The sequence below is a fragment of the Ptiloglossa arizonensis genome, chromosome 6 (assembly GCF_051014685.1).
Source record: "Ptiloglossa arizonensis isolate GNS036 chromosome 6, iyPtiAriz1_principal, whole genome shotgun sequence".
Classification (NCBI taxonomy): Eukaryota; Metazoa; Arthropoda; class Insecta; order Hymenoptera; family Colletidae; genus Ptiloglossa; species Ptiloglossa arizonensis.
The window spans coordinates 14,904,172-14,923,424 of NC_135053.1; the positions used below are offsets into that span (position 1 = coordinate 14,904,172).

Below are 19,253 nucleotides of genomic sequence, written 5' to 3' on the forward strand. Positions count from 1 at the left end.
TTAGTAGTTTTTTAAAATATATTTTATCAAAAAAATGAAAGACTATATATACGTACAAACATAATTTACACAGAGTAAGGAATACCCTAATACATTCAGCTAAGTCTACTTGGATAGACCTAGCTAAAAAGATTACAAAAGCTATTGGAATCAAATCTGCCCTTCGTCTAGAAGAGTATTAAACGATTGACTAGATACTAGTAGATAATAAAAATAGCTAGTTAAACAGACAATTTTATTATACAATTTAGAACAGTCAAGCCATGCATACAGAATTCTATGTGTTTAACTTTAAAGCATGTTTTTTGTTATCTGATCAAACTCACGTTTGTATAAGAATTATTTTTTTATCTATTGAAAGAGGATGAGAATAAAAAATTTTGATCGTATAGAGCTAAAAACCACCTTATATATGTACATATATATATTATTTTAACTTTTCCTTCATTTAATGTTTATATAACAAACAACATTCTATAAATTTAATGGAATAATTACCAATTATTTATTTTAAATTAATATTTTTATACAATTTTTTTTGTCCTTATATATAGAATGAACAGTTTAAAAATACCGTAAACAATAATTAAGCGCAATTGAACAATTACATTAATATGTATAATCTATTTACCTTAATGTTTATGACTATAAATTTATTGATAGTTGTTAATGTTAAAATATTTATAAATCAAATTTTATGAATAAATTTATTATTACCGTAAATTTTAACACAAAATTATTACATTATCTATTACATTCCATTTTCGCTTACGTAGCTTTTAGGTTATGTTTATACATGGTTCCACACTTTTGTCGTATGTGTCAATATCGAGGTAAGTAATAATGACATATATTTTAATTAAGTTTTCTTTGAATATTTGTTCATTTTTATAATTTTAATGTATTATTTATTTCCAGAATGAATATAACAATTATGTCTTCGTTGTTATATGGATATTTCTATTATTGAATATATAATTCGATAACAGATGTCGAAAGTCAAATATAATACTTTGTTAACAATTTTTATGTATCCGAAGGCGTATAAGACGGTACCTTTAAGATATTTGTTATACAGTTAACAATATTATACTTCACTGCAAAATGTCATACTAATCAATGATTATTAATTATTAATTTGTTAATTTGAATTAAATGATATAAGTATTATATAGATCTAAAACCAAAATTCTTTTTTATATGTAGATTAGAGTTTTAAAATGCGTTATTGTCTCTTAAAGATTATTATGTGAACATTTCAAGCAATACGTTTTAAAACATAAATTTGTATTTACAGATTGTTTTCCTTTGAAGTATGACAAGATCACATATAAAATATGAAATTGCCAAAGATGCAGACGATGCATCAGATTATTTTATTCAGCATGTCCAACAATTTTCAGGCGCATTTAAACAAGAAACATCTATTTGGAAAAAAGCTTTCCTGACATTTTTATTGATACTTATTTATTTTGTCTTATCTGTAGGCCTAACATTTTATCTAAAATGGCTTTATAATACATATGTAAGCAAATGATTTTCAGATTTTTAAAAATTTGTTTTATTATTTACTTTTATTTGAAGTGTTGTCAAACATTAATTGATGTCCCTGTAATTGTAGGGTTTCCATTTTCCTCTTACTGTGGTAATATGTCATTTATTGACAAAATTTCTCTTATCTGCTATTATAAGATGTATCAAAACATGTTACAAGAGACAACAATTAAAACTTCCTTGGCAAAGCCAAATATTAATGATTATGCCAGTAAGCATAGCTAGTGGTTTGGATGTTGGTTTATCCAACTGGGGAATTTCATTAACTACAATATCATTGTATGTATACATCACTTTATATTAGCAAAGTAAAGTACACTTACTATTATATGTTAATATATTATATTTTCATGCAGATATTCAATGACAAAATCGACAACTATAATTTTCGTTCTTGGTTTTGCTCTTATCTTAAATTTAGAGAAAAAGGTAATAATAATGATTATTTTGTATCTTATATTTTATAAACTAGTTATAGGATATGCTAAATAAAATGTATATATTAAATACAAAATTTTGTTACAGAATTGGTCATTAATATGCATTGTAGTAATGATATCGGGAGGCTTATTTATGTTTACTTATAAATCTACACAATTTAGTATTTTTGGATTTGCAATTTGCCTCTTAGCATCATTTGCAAGTGGTATTCGGTGGACCATAACCCAACTTATTGTGCAAAAATCTAAATTAGGAATGAAAAATCCAATTGATATGATGTACTACATGCAACTATGGATGTTAGTGCCTATTATACCAGTGATGCTGTGGTTTGAAGGTAAAATTTTGTATGTGTGTAAAATGTATTGTTACAGTTTTTCATTATTTTACATAATACTTAAAAGTTAGTCAGTATAATTCTAAATTTCTATGTTAAAGAAGAAACTAATTTTTAGGATCTCACATATATAGTAATTTCAAAAGTATTGATTGGAATGATGTTCACTATATTGCAATGACTATAACTCTTGTACTTGGAACTGCTCTTACAGCTTTCCATATGGAAGTTATGGAATTCTTGGTTGTTACATATACTTCTAGTCTCACTCTATCAATTACTGGCATAATTAAGGTAAATAAAAATTGTATCCATTACATGATATTACATAGAATTGTATAATATTATTTAATATTGTAGCAATACATTATATATTTAATCAAATTTTTAAGTAAGATCTATACAGTTTTGTACGAGAAATATTTTTAATCAATGTATTTATAGGAAATATGTATGTTAATCTTGGCTATCGAATGGACAGGCGATCAAATGAGTGGCCTTAACTTCATAGGATTGTTAATGTGCCTTGGTGGAATTATAATTCATACTATTCAAAAAATATTATCAAATAGGAATAAAAAAAATGAAAACCTTGAATTACAATTAAATTCTTCTCCAAGTAATAATTTAAAAAATGAAGAGGGGATTGATATAAACTTGCCTTTGTTAACTCAAAAATCAACTTCATTAACAAATCTTTTAAATGCAGAATTTAGTTCAGATGAAGATGATATAGTCAAAGATCGTGAAAATTCGTCTCAGATACTGTCTAACATAGTGCAACGTAGAGAACAGTAAGTTGTAGACTACTGATATTACACAATAAAACAAAATTTATTTACCATAAAAACCATTCTGTCTGGTATAGTATCTATTGCATTTTATACACATTTTTTAATATAAAGTTATAATAAATTTCGCAATTATTTTACTTTCTATAGTTCTTTAATAATTTTTATTAACGAATATTACTCTTCAGAATGTAATCAGAATTTTATATTAATACACCAAATTTTTTTCTCATAAAACATTGCATAAAGTTAAGATAAGAATTTTTACTTGATATTTAAAATTATTAAACAGATGGATAATGAGTACAAAATAAAAATATTCAAGTACGTAACATAGAAAGAAATTTAAGAACATTCCTTCTACAAAAAGTGTTGATTAATTGTATTTACTATTATAGATCGTATTTAAAGATTTTCTATAATTTTCAGTTGTGTATTAAAAGTTTCAGTCTGTGTTAGAGTTCCTTGCCTAGAAATAGCATAATTGTATCTTACCGATTAATAGAGTACCTTTTGTCGTTTTTATATTTACAACATATGTTTTTATATTTGAACATTAAGACTTTGATAAGCGCACAGTGTAATGAAAGATAATCGAGTATTGAACGTAAAACATGCATGTTGTAAGTTATTAATAATTGCGATTAAAGATTTAATATAACTAATTACAATTTTTTTAGTTAAAATTTTAGTCTACAGACATAAATGTAATGTTCAATATTCTTCTATGATGTGTATAAATATATATGTATGTAAAAGAATGTTTATTACTTAATAATAATTCTAGTATGTTTACAAAGCATTTTTTCATATTTGATTTTATTATATAAGTGAAACACTATATTTATATACTCTCAGGAAGTTATTTTTTGTGTTATAATATAATATTCATTGGATTTTATATAACATTAATTATGTTAGTTTCCCCAAAAATGTATTTAATTTATACATTCTCATATTGAGAATGTTATAATTCTTTGCTTTATAATTCCAAAGTATTCATAATAAATTTTGTGTACATAAGTATGGTACTATTTTACTATTTACTTACTTCTTAAATAACAAATGCTATAGACTTTATTTATCATAAGAAATATTCGATTAGATTATATTTCTATAATTTTATGAACTTTGCTTAAACATTTAATAAATTCACACATCTTATGTTTGTCGATATATGTGTATAAAGCATAAAGAAATATGTGTATAAATATCATACATAGAAACAATATAAATTGATAGTAATTTTATTCATATTGAAAAATTAAGGATTTTATTAAAAATGCATTAAATGTCATTTAATCTTTTAAATATGCTCTAAGTTGATTTACCTTAAAACGAGACAAACTTATTTTTATATACAGTTGTATTACTATGATAAGAAGAATAAATATGATATATATCTATATAACAAAATCTTGATAATTACTTTGATATAGATTAATAAATAATTGTTACCTATATAATTTAATAAATAGATTTTCAAACTCGTTACTTAGCTTGTTTCATTTGATTAGTCTTTTTAGATTTGGCTTCAATTCTCTCTTCCAGTTTATGAATCAAATCATCCAATTCATCCTACATAAAAAACGTAAATTATATAAAATTTGAAATACACTTCAAACAGTTTTGTTATTTATTTGTTATTTATATGTGATTTATAAAATGATTTATAAAAATTGTTTACCTCGTTGTATGTATACATCAAAGTACAATGTTTTAAAGCTTGCTTCTTTCTATTAAGTAAATATAATGCATGTGGCAAACAGTAGACACTGTCATCTTGTGAATTACTGACCAATGAAACAAATAGATTAGCTCTACAAGTTTCACATTCAAAATCACCATCGTCTTCTTTTACTTTTTTCCCTTTCTTTCGTTTTCCACTATCTGGCAAAGGCAATCTTTCAGTATTTGTAAGACCCACTGATTCTAACTGTTTTCGGTAACTTATTTCCTTCTCACGAATTTTAATCACACTTGGTAAAATCTAAAAATATAATTCTGTTGAACAAAACATGAAACAAACTGCATAAATATTATTAGTGTCAATGTTTACCTGTTTCATTACTTCTATATGAGATCTGGAATCATTAATAATATTGAATAATAATCTTTCAAATGAAAAGATCGATGGCTCACAGCTATCTTGTATATCCTGAAATGATGATTTAGAATTATTATTTTAAGATGTTATTTTCTTATAATATTACTCATTTATCATAAATATATGAGAAAGAATAGAGGAATACTGTTCACTTACTTTAAACACTTGTTCAGCAGTTTCTAACCAAGATGGTTGTGCAAAGTAAACACTTTCAGATACTACATAGCCAGTACAAATGCTTGATGTAAATGCTTTAGGGAATACAATTATAAATTGGCCTGGTTCTTGCACAGTCTGGCATAATGATACTCTATTACTAACCAATAATTCTGGAGGAACCATTGCTGTATCCGAAGGTAACCATATTGTCTTATTTTTACAATATCGTGGTACCATTTTTGAAAGAGCTTCTCTAAAATTATTGTTATGCTCATCTGGTATGCCATACCAAATTTTTTTAGCACCTGTATGTAAATATTCTATCCATGGAAGACCATGAGGATCGCGGTACCAACAACATGCACTAAACAACATGCCAACATGAAGTGTTGGAACTGTCACTCCTATAAATAATAATATGATTTATCAAAAATAGAATATAAATATATTTGATGGTTGTAGCACGTATTTTAATTACAGAAGTGCAAAGAAGAATTTACATACCCATTAATGGACCTAAAGCTCTTAGCACTGATCCAGCATTATTAGTAAGTACTTTAAGATTCCATGGATGTCTAGCAAATGGACTATTCTTAGCAACAGAAAATCCAAACCCACGACCACTTGAATCAATACTTGCAGCATGCACACAGACATGTCGCTTTCTTTCCGCAACGTGCTTCCAAAATGCACTTTCAACCTCATCAGCAGAAGCACCTTCGGTTTCGTTTCCAGATCGCTGATTTTCACCAAACCACATACGTTGTGTGTTTCGTGCGATACGATAAAATGCATTTAATGGCATATTTCTACCCTGTAAATTACAACAGATTCTATGAATGATAAGAAATGTTAAACTATGTTTAGATAATTATGATGATTCGTACTTTAACAATGCATTCTTCAATTTCATCAGAGCTATCATCTTCTTCATCTTCTTCGTTATCATTTGCTGGTGCATTTTGCCTTTGCAAAGCTCTACTTTCTCTTCTCATCCATTCAGATTCAACTTCATCAAATAATTTACCTCTTTCCTCTAAATACATTATTTTACTGATAAATAAATTGAAAAAATTATTTTGTTTTCTGTATATACTTATAGATAAATACCTGGAGATAATGTATCGTATGGTAATAAATATTTACAATAAATATCATCTAATTTGGTTACACGGTCTTGGGCAGATTTTGGTATCTTCATACCATCTGCTACTTTTTGCCATTTCTTCTTTTCAATAACTTCTTTCAATCCACCTAAACTTTGAACCGTTTGATATAAATGGGGCAAATCAACTTCCATCCCACCAATCTGTAAGAAACATTCTCTATTTTTTGTAACAGCTATAAAACTGATAAATGTATTAAAGTAAAACATGAATAAAAAATAAGAAATATTACCCAAGGTGGATGAGTTAATGTTATACTTTGTGTGGCTAAGTATTTTTTTATAGCCATCATTTCTTTTACATTAGGACCCCATCTATGAAGCATACGATGAACATACTGATTATATGCAGTAAATCGCATATCATCTGATACTTTACATTCCGGCTGGAATAAAAATGGAACATAAGAAAACAAAATATATTTGAATGTTCTTCTTTATGAGTATGTGCATTTAGATAGAATAATTTTTCGTAAATATTACTTTAAAATTAGGTGGTGGTACAACTCTGCATATTCCAAACTTCTCTGCAATTGGTCTTATTTTGTCTATATATTCCAGAGGATCTTGAAAATCTTTCTCACTGGGATGAAATGTTGGAGCTTCAACTAAACGTGCTTCATTGTTTTCACTTTTTGCACTTGGAAATGTTACATTATTGGTCGGAGAACAAATTTCAGTACCTTTCTGTTTAGATTTGATTTGACATCTAAAATTTTAAATGTATGTAGAAGTACAATTAATAGGAAAAATATTTAATTTTTCAATATAAAAAACGTAATTATAATTTTACCTTTTTCCATTTTTATTTGAATCAATGGAAGTTTTTCTTTCTCTAGAAGTTTTTGGTGATTTTGTTAATTTTTCTATTCCCATAATTCCAATATTTTGCCTGTTTACTGTCTGTATTATATTTTCAGTTTTACATGGAGATGTTGGTTGTACATCAGAACTAGACATAGTCATAATTGAGGTTGCACTTGCAGAGGTAGATGGTATTGGATTTTCTGTTGTTACAAGAGCAGAATTCGGTGGTGTTCGAGTTGTAGGTTGCACTGTACCCACAGGAGGGCAACGTGCAATTGATGATGGAGGTTTGGTAACTAATTTTGCTCTTAAAAGAACTTTTTGATTAGGTCCATTTGGTCCTTCAGTACCAAGTTTAACAGCTACACCTTGAATTAATTGTTGTCCTTGAACTAAATTCGGTCCATTTCTTGTAACAGCTTGCAAAGGTATATAAAATAGTTGACCATCATTTTCATCATCATTTTCATTATTGCTTTCTGTTTGAGTAGATATTTCTGTACTTTTTTGTTGATTTGTGTCTCCCTCTCCCATTTGTTCTTGTCCTTGTGTGTTATCATCCAGATTTACTTGTACAGCTATTGAAGCACTACAATTTACATTGCTCCAAGTTGTTGTTAACTTATCTAGTGGTAAAACCTGTATATTAGCTAAGGTTGCAAAGTTTTTGGGGAATTCAAACTTGTTAACATTTAATGTTGAGTTTGATGTATTTTTCAATTCTACTACTTTATTTTCATTTTTTGAAAGAACATTGTTGGGCTTGTCCTTAGATTCTGACATTTCACAGTTATCTTTAATCATTTTTTCAGTACTTTTATTTGTATCACTCTCAGATGAAGTAACAGTTACATTTAATTTATTTGAGTCCCGAATTTTACGCCTAAATGGAGTATTAACAGGGACTTCAGTATCACTTTCAAATGCATATACACTACTTTCATTTTCTGGGGAAAATGCATTTGCATTGGGAGTTACTGTTTTACGCTCTTTAACTTTAGGTAAAAATGGTTTTCTAGGTTGAAATATGGATTTTTTTTCTGTTGATAACTTTCTTTCAGCAGATCCGTCTATTGAATTTTGATCAGATTTTAATGCTGTATCATTATCTTCTCCAAGACAAAATTCTTTATTCGGTTTTATATTTCGCCCTTTAATAACTTCTTTCCCATCTATATTATTTTTGGTAACATTAATAAGTTCATTTTGCTGTTTTAGATCGATAGATTGTATATCCACTGCTGTAATGGGTAAATATTTATTTTGTATGATCATACGATCTTTTATATTTGCTTTTTCTGTTAATTTAGAAAGTGTGACATTAACTGGTCTTACTAAGTGCTGAATTTTTGTTGAGATAGATAAATGCGAGACATCAGTCTTTTTCTCGCAAACATCATATTTAAATGTAGATACATTTTCCATTTCTAACTTACTTTCCTCTTTGGCAAACGAACTTTCATTTAACCACTTTTCAATTTGTTCAGTCGACATGTTTACTTTTTCTTTTCTTACATGTAATGTTGACAAAGACATGTCTAGAACATTTGTGGAAGAAATATCTGTTTTATGACGACATTCTTTCTCGGTATTTATTAATAATGTTGTGTGAGATTCTGTTTCATCAGGCAATTCTGATTTTGTTTTCTGAATTTTTTTAGATTGAATACATTCATCATTTGGCACATTTATTGTAGGAAGAGAAGTTTTATCTAGTGAGGATTTATCCTTATCTTCTTGTTCCTTAGATGCATCTAAATTTTGCGTTTTTTCTGTTTCAGTTTTTTCTGTTCCATTAGTGGTTTTCTCTGTGACAAGAAGATTAGCATTAACATGTGTTTGACAAGAATTTAAAACTTTGGATATTGCTTTTCTTGTAAACCCCCGAAAAGATTCTTCATCGTCCGATACTTTTAAAATATCCACTTTTGCAGAAGTTTTATCTACAGGATGTTCAACTTTATCTACAGTATTGCAATTGTCATTACTTTCATTAATGGCAATTTGTTCACTTTGTTCATGAATACCTTTCTTCCTTTTTAATTTATGAAGCAACATGCCTAAGGTTTCTTCATCAGAATCTGTATTTTCATTTGTAGTATTTTTCGTTTCTTTTTGTTTCAATGCAGTGCCTTTCTCAGGTAATGATTTATTAAAACTTTGTTCTCGTTTACGTTTCATTACAAATTTTTCTTTGTTGAACCTTAAATTATTTTGAACTTGAGATTTTGATTTAATATTTACGTTATTTTGAATTTCCATTCGTGTAGTTATAGTTTTAGAAGAAGATCTAAGAAATCTACTTGCAGGTTTATTTAATTTTCCTAAACTTCGTCTTGTAACAGGCCTTGTATTGTTAGTTCCATTAGAACTTACAGATTCTTCATCACTATCTATTTCACAATATTTTTGAACTCTTATAAGCCTTTTACTTTTAAAGGTAATTTTACTAGTTTTAGTTTTATCTGATCGTTTATTTGATGTATTCTGGATAGAGGTCATTTTACCATCTTTATTTTTTGTAATTGTCTTTGTAGTAGATTGTTTTACTTTGGCTTTAATTTCACTTTCTGTTTGGGCAATTTTACGTGCATTTGGTAATTCTGGGAAACTGTCCATAGAAAGATTATCATCGTTTTCCAAGTCAGGACTCACAAGTTTTCTTCCAAGGATTTCCATGTATACTGCAGCTGCCTCTTTAGTCTTTCTAGTTGGTCTTCTACATAAATTTTTTGGAGAAATTGTTCCACTATGAGAACGAGTAATTCTTCTCATTTCAGATTTGCTTCTTGTACATATCTTCTTTTGAACATTTTTTTGTATTGCACGTTTTACTTGTGGTACAGATTTTTCTGAAGGTCCCTCCTCATCCTCTTCGGATGTAGAATCTGAGTTTGATGTATCACTGTTCTTTTGTTTTACAAGAACTTTCTTCTTTGGTTTAGGTGGTATAGGTTTTGCTTTTGGAGATGTCTTTTTTACCTTATCTGTAAGTACACTACTCCGTAAACCAAGTCTTTTGGTTTCAATTCTTGGAAGAAACTTTCTAGGTGCCAGCTTGTTTCCAGGTTTTAAAATTGTTCGTTCTGTACAAGATCTTGTTCTCATAACACATGATGTCTTAAATTTATTTTTAATTCTTTGTTTAGCAAGACGCTGTTCTTGATACTTTTTCTTAAGTGCTTGTACAGTTGATGTTGTAGTTTTAAATTTGGTAATATTTTTTTGTATTGTATTTTGAACCTTCTTCTTATTAGTAACAATCGGTTTCATTTTGGTAATAGTTCTCTGGCTTGAATCTGGTTTTTGATTTTCAGTAGATGTACTGGTTGAAGATGTCACTTTATCTGTTGGTATACGTATTGACTTCAGATCTGATTTTTCTTTCCTGCTTCCAACATTGAAAAAATTCAAATTTGGAGGTAAAATTGATGTGCCTAAATAGAAATGTTAATTAAATGTTAATATACAAATATTATTTGCAAAATAGAAATCCTATTTACAAAAGTAATAAATTAAGAAACCTCTAAAGCATAAAAATGTCAAAAAATCCTCTGTATTAGGTCGTTTATGTGTTATTAATTCTGTTATAACGGTTGGTTTAGTTTTCTCTTTATCCTTAATTGGAGTATGTGAAGCATTAAAAACTGTTGTTGCACCTTGTGCAAATTTTCTTTGTGCATGCACTTTGGTCCTATAATAAAAAATACATATAATAATTAAATAAAAAGTAATTAAATAAGTGAAAATATTTTACATATTATTATCTATTTTTTAATTTTACTTAAATCTAAAAGATTATATATGTATTAATTATAATACACATATATACACACACGCGCGCGCGCACACACACATTATATATACACACCACAAGTCAAAATTTTTAATTAGATACTCACCTCTTTGGAGATTCTGAGAGTGGCTCCATAAGATCCACCAAATCTCCTTCTTTTCTTTTTCGTTTATCATTTCGACTTAGAACCATTTTTCAGTTTTATTAAAAAATATTTCTGTTAATTGGTAATGAAGAATTGACACAGATATGTTCATCAGTACATATTTTTAAAAAAATTAGATTTTTACCTGATTATTTTCTTCATTTTTGCAAAAACTAAAGAATTATAATTTTTTGAGATATTGAAAGTTGTTATGTTATAGAAAACAAGACGCGTGTCGATAAAAAAAGAAAATATTTGATATTATGAAAAAAATTCAAAGAGAAAATCTGAAGGTTTGTATTCTTTTACACGTACTCAACGTTTTAAAGTATTCATTAAATGCAGGTAAACGAAGATTAACAATATACACTGCCACTGAACATCTGTTCTTCCTTCAGCCGGGCAAACAATTGTTTATTGTGTCGAGTAAGATTAAATACCACGCTCTGATCTATGGTTTAGATATACATAGATATGCACTATAAAACGATATTGATTTCTCAAGCCTTGTCCACATTGCATACAATGCACTGCGTTGCATATAACACTGTTCGCATTACATTAAACTTCAACCAATCGAAAAAATATTTAATGCAACTTTTAAGACAAATTGCAAGCACGTTTATTGTATCATTGTGTATAACCAAATAAAAACTTTTCTTAGTTATTTTAAATAAAAGAAAAATGTAAAGAAATCGTGATTGAAAATATAAATTTTAAAGAATCAATATTAACTTCGTTAAAATGTTCGTGAAACTTATGCTACGCCATCTATATACACATGCATAAGGATATTTTGCCATCTTTCTCATATTTATACTTCAAACTATTGAAAGTATACACATGGAATACATATTTAGATATTACTCATCATCTCTTAAGTAATTATCCAGGTACCAATTTGTTATTATTCCGTTAAGGTGGGCAGAAAATACCATACTGTGCGTTCATATACATATTAACAAAAGATCATGTAATGTTGTCATACTTTTACTGAAATAGACAAGAATATCATTTGTGATATTAAATTTCGTAATCAGTTCTCGTATGTATAGGAGGCAATAATTGTTATTACTTTTAATAAATTATTTTATGCATTAATTCGTACTATAAATTGGATTTGAAATTGTGTTTATAAAGTTTAATTCAATGTTAATGATTTCGCGTAGGAAATTGTCAATATTAGTTGTGTGTTTAATCATTTGACAATGTCATCACATTCTCAAATAGTGTATAAAGATATAAAAATTAAAACATTCATTGCAAATTTTACAAAATTATTTTGTTTATTTTCATTATATCCTGTTATAATAAAATCAATATTAAAATTTATAATTACCTGTACCTGAGTGTGCTAATAAATTAGTATGAATTAATAACATTACTGTTATTATTTGTTATTATGTAATCATGTTTAATTATAGATTCTCTATATATAAATAATACAAGAACATTATGAATAAAACTGGACCACCACCACCTTATGAGCCGCCTCCTTATGCACCACCTGGTTATTCACATTCAATGGGTGGTGTTCCACCTGCTAGTCCTTTTACACCTGCAGAAATTTGTATGCTATAAACAATATATGTTTTCTATTGTGAAATATAATTTAACTAAACATGTTGAAGCAATAAATGATTAAAAAGAATGTTTATTTTTATAGATACAAATGGACCAACTATTGTAACAACAATTGTTCCACTTGGACCGGGATCAACACATACAATTTGTCCACATTGTCACGCAGAAATTGATACTACAACAAAAACAGAACCTGGTCTGATTGCTTATATATCTGGTGTTGTGATTGCATTAATGGGGTAAATATAAAAATGGTTTTTAATTGATAATCTGAAAGTTTCTGCATTTCTATATGTATATATTTCAATAGATGCTGGTTGGGATGCTGTTTAGCTCCTTGCTGTATTGATGAATGTATGGATGTTCATCACAGTTGCCCTAATTGCAAAGCTTACTTGGGACGTTACAGGAGATAAAGCAATACGATATTAATATCGATGTTTATTGCATTTCACTTTGAATCAATGTTGACATTGCATAATATTTTAATATGCACATATCATGAACAATTGCAAATATGCACTATATATGAAGTTTTTAATTCTTATGTATTAAGAAGTGTTTGCAATGTTTAAGCCGAATGTATGTACAAATGAAAATTTTATTAATAGCTTTGTTTACAACAAATGTTTTATAATGTAAATTTTCATATGTAACATATATAGTGTTCCACACGTCATACTAGCGGGTAGGGGATGACGTATGAAAAGATAAATCGAGAGTAATCAAAAATAAATGTAGAATAAAATTTTGTTGTGCAAAATCTATTCTATATTGTAATAGCATTGTAATCAAGAAAAATTTGGTAACATTTTTTTCACAAATATATTTAAAATTTATATTCTTATCTCAAGATTTTATTAAATTTTTAGCAAAATCATTCATAAATAATGATGGTTATCTCTTGTAGTTTTTTTTTTATATATGCATTTATTTGTGAACATTTTTTTAATGTTTAATCTTAGAAAGAATTAAATGTTACATATAAAAATAAACTTCCTTTTTGTTGCAAAGTATTGTAACATTTTTGTCCCTGTTAGTTTCAGGACAAATCATCTCTTATTCATTAGTACTACATTTCACAGGACACTCTATATGAAGTATAATTATATGTGAAATAATTATACAAATATTTTCGGTGATACATCGTATTTTTGCTGTATACATAAAAGTTGAACACAATATTTCCCTTTCTTTAATTTGCAGTAATAAATACTAATAAATACTAATAAAACTCTATTTTTTAAAATGGTTAAAAATAATAAATTTACACAGTTTGTACCTGTTTTTATGGAATTTTATTTAATATATACTAACAATGTATTCAAAATAACTATTTTTTTTAAATAATACGTACTATGATTTCCTTATAATAATTATCAAAATTTGTATAAATTTTTAGATGAAAATAAAATACTTTATACATCATACTTTGAAAATAAAATATTTATTAAAAATGTTAATAAAAGATGCAATTTAATATTTTATAAATTATTTGAGTAATAATATAAATACTTAGTTTTTTCTCTAATGAAATACTAACTCACTATACAAATATTAAAATGTTATAAATTTATATTATTTGTTTTATATTGTATATTTAATAAACAATTTAATATTTGTTTTTATTGTTTGTATAACCATAAATAAAATTATATTAATATTACTAATTTTGAAATCTTTGATTTATTGTTTACTCTTGTTTTATGGACAATTAATTTTTATATTTTGATTATTGTAGAAATAGTGGGAATTTTGTTTCATGGAAATATACGACATACGTAGTTTTCCCAAAATTCTTCTTCTAAACAATTTATATCGTATTACTATGATTTAAAATATATTTTTTCAGAAAAATATTTCATAATATATTTGAAATGAATAAGATTGTAATATTAACCACTAGAAAATAGACTGACGTCCTACGTAACCTTTATTGTCTTCAACTCTTACAAAATAAGTGTTCAGTTTTTAAATATTTAAAAAACAGGATAGTTATTATAAATAATAATTAAAATTATATTCAGTTAAATTTTAAAATAATTTAAATTTTCCATAATTATGACACTTAGGTTTGTTTTATTAAGAAAAAAATGATTATGAAGATACATAAGATTTTTAAAGTTATAAGTTTATATTTTGCATTTTGAATATTAATATTCAATTTACCGAAGTCAATTATATTTCACAATAAATATAGAATAAGGTTTACAGTGAATATATCTTTTACATTTTGTAATAATCTAACCTTAATAAAAATGTAATTATTTATAAATGTGCAAAAGCTATTTGCAATTAATATTGTTAGTCTTATATGTAAATTAATTGTAAATTCCAGATTTATATTTATTACAATGTGGCATAATTCCAAGTCATTTTGTACTAAATATGTAACAAAATGGAGCAACTATGTTTTTTATAATCGTCAAAGAATAAAATACATCAGTACAAAATCTACTTTAGTAACAAATGAAGATGTTGATAATTCATTTCCTAAGAATGCAAAAGTTGTTATTTGTGGAGGTGGAGTTATGGGTGGTGCTGTTGCTTATCATCTTTCACTTATGGGTTTAGGTTCTCAAACAATTATTATAGAAAGCAGCAAGTAGGTATTCTGCGAACTATACATATATTTTTTTAATATTCAATTGTTTCACATTGTACGAGTTATTAAATTTATTTAAATTTAGAATAGGAGGTGGCACAACATGGCATACTTCAGGATTAGTTGGAGCATTTAAGCCAAGTTTAGCACAAGTTAAGCTTGCACAGGATAGTATAGCACTATATAAGGAATTGGAAGGAAAAGGTTTATCAACAGGATGGAAACAATGTGGAAGTCTTTCCTTAGCACGTACAAGAGATCGTATGATTGTATTTAGACGCATGAAAGCACAGTCTATGTAAATATCAATTGTAAACGTGTACATTATAAATGAGCATAGATATTGAAAAAGCATGAAAAATTATGCCATATTAATTTTCAGATTACATAATATCGAATGTCATTTGGTTTCACCAAAGGAAATACAAGAAATATGTCCATTATTACGAGTGGATGATTTAGTTGGTGGATTATGGATTCCAGGTGATGGTGTAGGAGATCCATATCAAATTTGCTTAACACTAATAGGAGAAGCAAAAAAGAAAGGTACAATTAGTCATGAAAATGAATGATACAAATGTATTTAGTTTATAATACTTCTAGGTGTCAAAGTATTTGAAAACTGTAAAGTTACTAAAGTTCTCACTCAAAATAGTAGAATTGAAGCTGTGGAAACAACTTGTGGCACTGTTGAATGTGAACATTTTGTTAATTGTGCTGGATTTTGGGCACGTAATGTAGGTAAATTAAGCGAACCATATGTAAAGGTCGGTTTCCTCTATTATTACTATTATTAAATGTGTAAGGAAGAGTGAAATCTTTTTTTTAATATTAAGTATATTTTATTAGGTACCTCTTCATCCTGTAGAACATTATTATCTACATACAAAATCTATTCCTGAATTAGATTCCATGACTCCTGTCATAAGAGATTTAGATGGTTATATCTATTTTCGAGAAAATAATGGTAGGCTTTTGGCTGGTGGTTTTGAACCTATTGCAAAGCCAGCATTTGAAGATGGAAGAATACCTGGTTGGATATAGATTTGTATGTATAATTGTTTTAATATAGGTGCGACTCTAATATAAATCATGTTTTAGAAAGTACAGATGAAAAATTTTTACCAGAAGATTGGGACCACTTTCACATTTTACTTGAACAAATGCTACATAGAATTCCGAATTTAGGAAACGCAATTTTGGAAAGATTGTGTAATGGTCCTGAAGCATTTTCTCCAGATTGTAAATGGATAGTTGGTGAAGCGCCAGAAATACGTAATTATTACATTGCTGCTGGTATGAAAACGGTAAATAGTGTTAAGTTGATGGTTATTCATTGATAGAATATATATAATTTACATTTATAAGTATTAATTTCATAGGTGGGTATTTCGGCAGCTGGTGGAGTTGGTCGAGCCACTGCAGAATTAATAATCAATGGTTCAACATCCCTAGATATGTATGAATTAGATGTATCACGTTTTTTGGGTCTTCACAACAATCGCAAGTTTCTACGCGATCGTGTTAAAGAAGTTCCCGGGATACATTATGCATTGCAATATCCGCATCACGAATTTAAAACAGGTAGAAATCTAAGAATGTCTCCAATATATCCAAAGCTTAGAGAAGCAGGTGCTATTTTTGGCCAAGTAATGGGATATGAACGACCAACTTGGTTTCATTTAGATGAAGATAATGGTAAGTATACATTTATGAGATATATTGAATTTAAAAGTGAAAAAACTTATAATTAATAAATTAAATACTTCTTCGGAATTATTAAGTGCTATATAAAATGTTGCTCAATAATATATTCTATTATAAAAAAAAATGGATTTTATTATACAGATTGCTTTGCTACACAGATTTGGAAACGATTGACGGATTCCAAAAATGTAAGATAGCATATACAAATACATTTAGCAAACCACCATGGTTTGAACCAGTCTCTGAAGAATATGCTGCATGCCGTGAAAGAATTGGGCTTAGTGATTATTCTTCTTTTACTAAAATTGATTTATGGGTAATGTACATCATTATAGACAATATTTAAATCTGTTGGCACAATAAATAATTATATAATTTATGTAATTTCTAGTCAAATGGTTTGGAAGTAGTAGACCTATTACAATACTTGTGTTCAAATGATGTAGATGTTCCAGTGGGAAGTATTATTCACACTGGTATGCAAAATCATCGTGGAGGCTATGAAAATGATTGTAGTCTAGCACGTATAGCTCCTAATCAGTAAGTTATAAAAGAAGAAACTCAAATTGTTGAATATAATATATAATCGTATAATTATTCTTTTAACATTTAAGTTACATGATGATCGCTCCCACTATTCAGCAAACTCGCTGTAAACATTGGATTAATCGTCATTTACCTGAAGATGGGTCAGTTGCAGTATCTGATGTAACATCTGCGTATACAGCCATTTGTATTATGGGCCCTGCTACTAGACAATTATTGTCAGAATTAACAGATACTGATCTGAATCCTAAAAGTTTCCCATTTTTTACGTTTAAGGTATTTATTATTAATGTTATCGTATACACAATTTTATATTTTATTCTTGTATAATCATTTTTTCGAAAGGAATTAGACGTTGGTCTTGCAAATGGAATACGCACAATGAACCTAACTCATACTGGAGAACTTGGCTATGTTTTATATATTCCGAATGAAGTAAGTATTCTATGCTTTAATAATCAAGAAATATATTTCTAAAAAAATTATAATTATGAAATACTTAATTCTTGACTGCTCTGATGTAATTGTTTTTAATATTTAATTATGTATTCGCAGTTTGCATTACACGTTTATACAAGATTGATAGATGCTGGAGCTAAGTATGGAATAAAGCATGCTGGTTATTATGCAACACGAGCTTTGCGAGTAGAAAAGTTTTATGCTTTTTGGGGGCAAGATTTAGATACTTTTACTACACCTTTAGAGTGTGGAAGATCCTGGAGAGTAAAACTAGATGTAAGTAAACTTAAAATTTATAAAAAGTGTATATTAAATTTGTATTGATAATATTACAAAATTATGTCTAATAGAAAGAAGTAAATTTTGTTGGAAAAGATGCTCTTTTGAAACAACGTGAAGAAGGTGTAAAGCGAAAGTATGTGCAGTTATTATTAAACGATCATGACCCTGAATTAGATACATGGTGTTGGGGCAGTGAACCTATCTTTAGAAACGGAGCATACTGTGGAATGACAACTACTACAGGTTACGGTTTCACATTTAAGAAACAGGTACCAATACAATGTTCTTAATTAAGCAATAAACGTGTATACTAATAAATGCACGATATTAATTTACTATAACAATTATTATTACTGAGAACTTTTAAAAAAATTCAAACAGTACATAAAAATTGTGAAGTATATTATCTTATATAAAGAATAATTAATAAATCTTAATATAGGTTTGCCTAGGATTTGTACAAAACTTTGATTCGCAAGGGCGACCACAAGAAGTAACGAACGAATATGTATTATTAGGAGATTACGAAGTAGATGTAGCAGGAATAAAGTTCTCTGCAAAATGTCATTTGCATAGTCCAAATTTGCCAACCAAGTTTCCCGATAAGGAAAGGGACTCTTACCATGCAACACGTGATCAACAAATTGTGTAACTTTGACAATATAAATTTTGAATTATGTACAAATAATACATATAAAAAAATTTAATAAATTATTTAATAAGTTGCATTTATAAATCACTACTTAACACTTAAAACAAAGGATCACG

The 19,253-nt window shown here is 27.6% G+C and overlaps 4 protein-coding genes across 10 annotated transcripts; 3 read left to right on the forward strand and 1 right to left on the reverse strand.

Moving 5' to 3' along the window:
* The first annotated feature begins 694 nt into the window (after window positions 1-694).
* LOC143148558 (solute carrier family 35 member C2-like) lies at window positions 695-3,907 on the forward strand. Its single transcript, XM_076314993.1, has 8 exons — window positions 695-833; window positions 919-1,052; window positions 1,298-1,525; window positions 1,622-1,833; window positions 1,911-1,983; window positions 2,080-2,332; window positions 2,451-2,626; window positions 2,777-3,907. The coding sequence occupies exons 3-8, from the start codon at window positions 1,316-1,318 to the stop codon at window positions 3,128-3,130; spliced, it is 1,278 nt and encodes a 425-aa protein (XP_076171108.1). The 5' UTR covers window positions 695-833; window positions 919-1,052; window positions 1,298-1,315; the 3' UTR covers window positions 3,131-3,907.
* Window positions 3,908-4,369: 462 nt separating this feature from the next.
* Window positions 4,370-11,999, reverse strand: Jarid2 (Jumonji, AT rich interactive domain 2). Of its 3 annotated transcripts, XM_076314457.1 has the most exons (13): window positions 11,448-11,995; window positions 11,264-11,374; window positions 10,886-11,055; window positions 7,348-10,798; window positions 7,038-7,263; window positions 6,788-6,940; window positions 6,500-6,698; window positions 6,277-6,425; window positions 5,894-6,203; window positions 5,387-5,793; window positions 5,183-5,281; window positions 4,811-5,113; window positions 4,370-4,701 (listed from the first exon to the last, which is right to left on the reverse strand). In XM_076314457.1, exons 2-13 carry the CDS (start codon window positions 11,347-11,349, stop codon window positions 4,615-4,617), a joined length of 5,640 nt encoding a protein of 1,879 aa, XP_076170572.1. In that variant the 5' UTR covers window positions 11,350-11,374; window positions 11,448-11,995; the 3' UTR covers window positions 4,370-4,614. The 3 variants fall into 3 exon arrangements, 2 of the variants coding, with proteins under 2 accessions (XP_076170572.1, XP_076170573.1); XM_076314458.1 differs by having other exon boundaries at window positions 11,264-11,995; XR_012992446.1 differs by lacking the exons at window positions 4,370-4,701; window positions 4,811-5,113 and having other exon boundaries at window positions 5,387-5,481; window positions 5,552-5,793; window positions 11,448-11,999.
* A 73-nt stretch (window positions 12,000-12,072) lies between these two features.
* On the forward strand, window positions 12,073-13,943 carry LOC143148274 (LITAF domain-containing protein). Of its 5 annotated transcripts, none has more exons than XM_076314463.1 (4): window positions 12,073-12,183; window positions 12,727-12,872; window positions 12,969-13,125; window positions 13,197-13,943. In XM_076314463.1, exons 2-4 carry the CDS (start codon window positions 12,758-12,760, stop codon window positions 13,300-13,302), a joined length of 378 nt encoding a protein of 125 aa, XP_076170578.1. In that variant the 5' UTR covers window positions 12,073-12,183; window positions 12,727-12,757; the 3' UTR covers window positions 13,303-13,943. The 5 variants fall into 5 exon arrangements, with proteins under 5 accessions (XP_076170578.1, XP_076170574.1, XP_076170575.1 ...); XM_076314459.1 differs by having other exon boundaries at window positions 12,073-12,195; window positions 13,197-13,942; XM_076314460.1 differs by having other exon boundaries at window positions 12,139-12,222; window positions 13,197-13,942.
* A 1,117-nt stretch (window positions 13,944-15,060) lies between these two features.
* Window positions 15,061-19,213, forward strand: LOC143147959 (pyruvate dehydrogenase phosphatase regulatory subunit, mitochondrial). Its single transcript, XM_076313730.1, has 15 exons — window positions 15,061-15,146; window positions 15,225-15,491; window positions 15,577-15,789; window positions 15,874-16,037; window positions 16,095-16,258; window positions 16,341-16,524; window positions 16,593-16,798; window positions 16,874-17,189; window positions 17,357-17,514; window positions 17,590-17,738; window positions 17,813-18,020; window positions 18,090-18,179; window positions 18,300-18,479; window positions 18,554-18,754; window positions 18,928-19,213. Exons 2-15 carry the CDS (start codon window positions 15,241-15,243, stop codon window positions 19,135-19,137), a joined length of 2,694 nt encoding a protein of 897 aa, XP_076169845.1. The 5' UTR covers window positions 15,061-15,146; window positions 15,225-15,240; the 3' UTR covers window positions 19,138-19,213.
* Window positions 19,214-19,253: the final 40 nt, after the last annotated feature.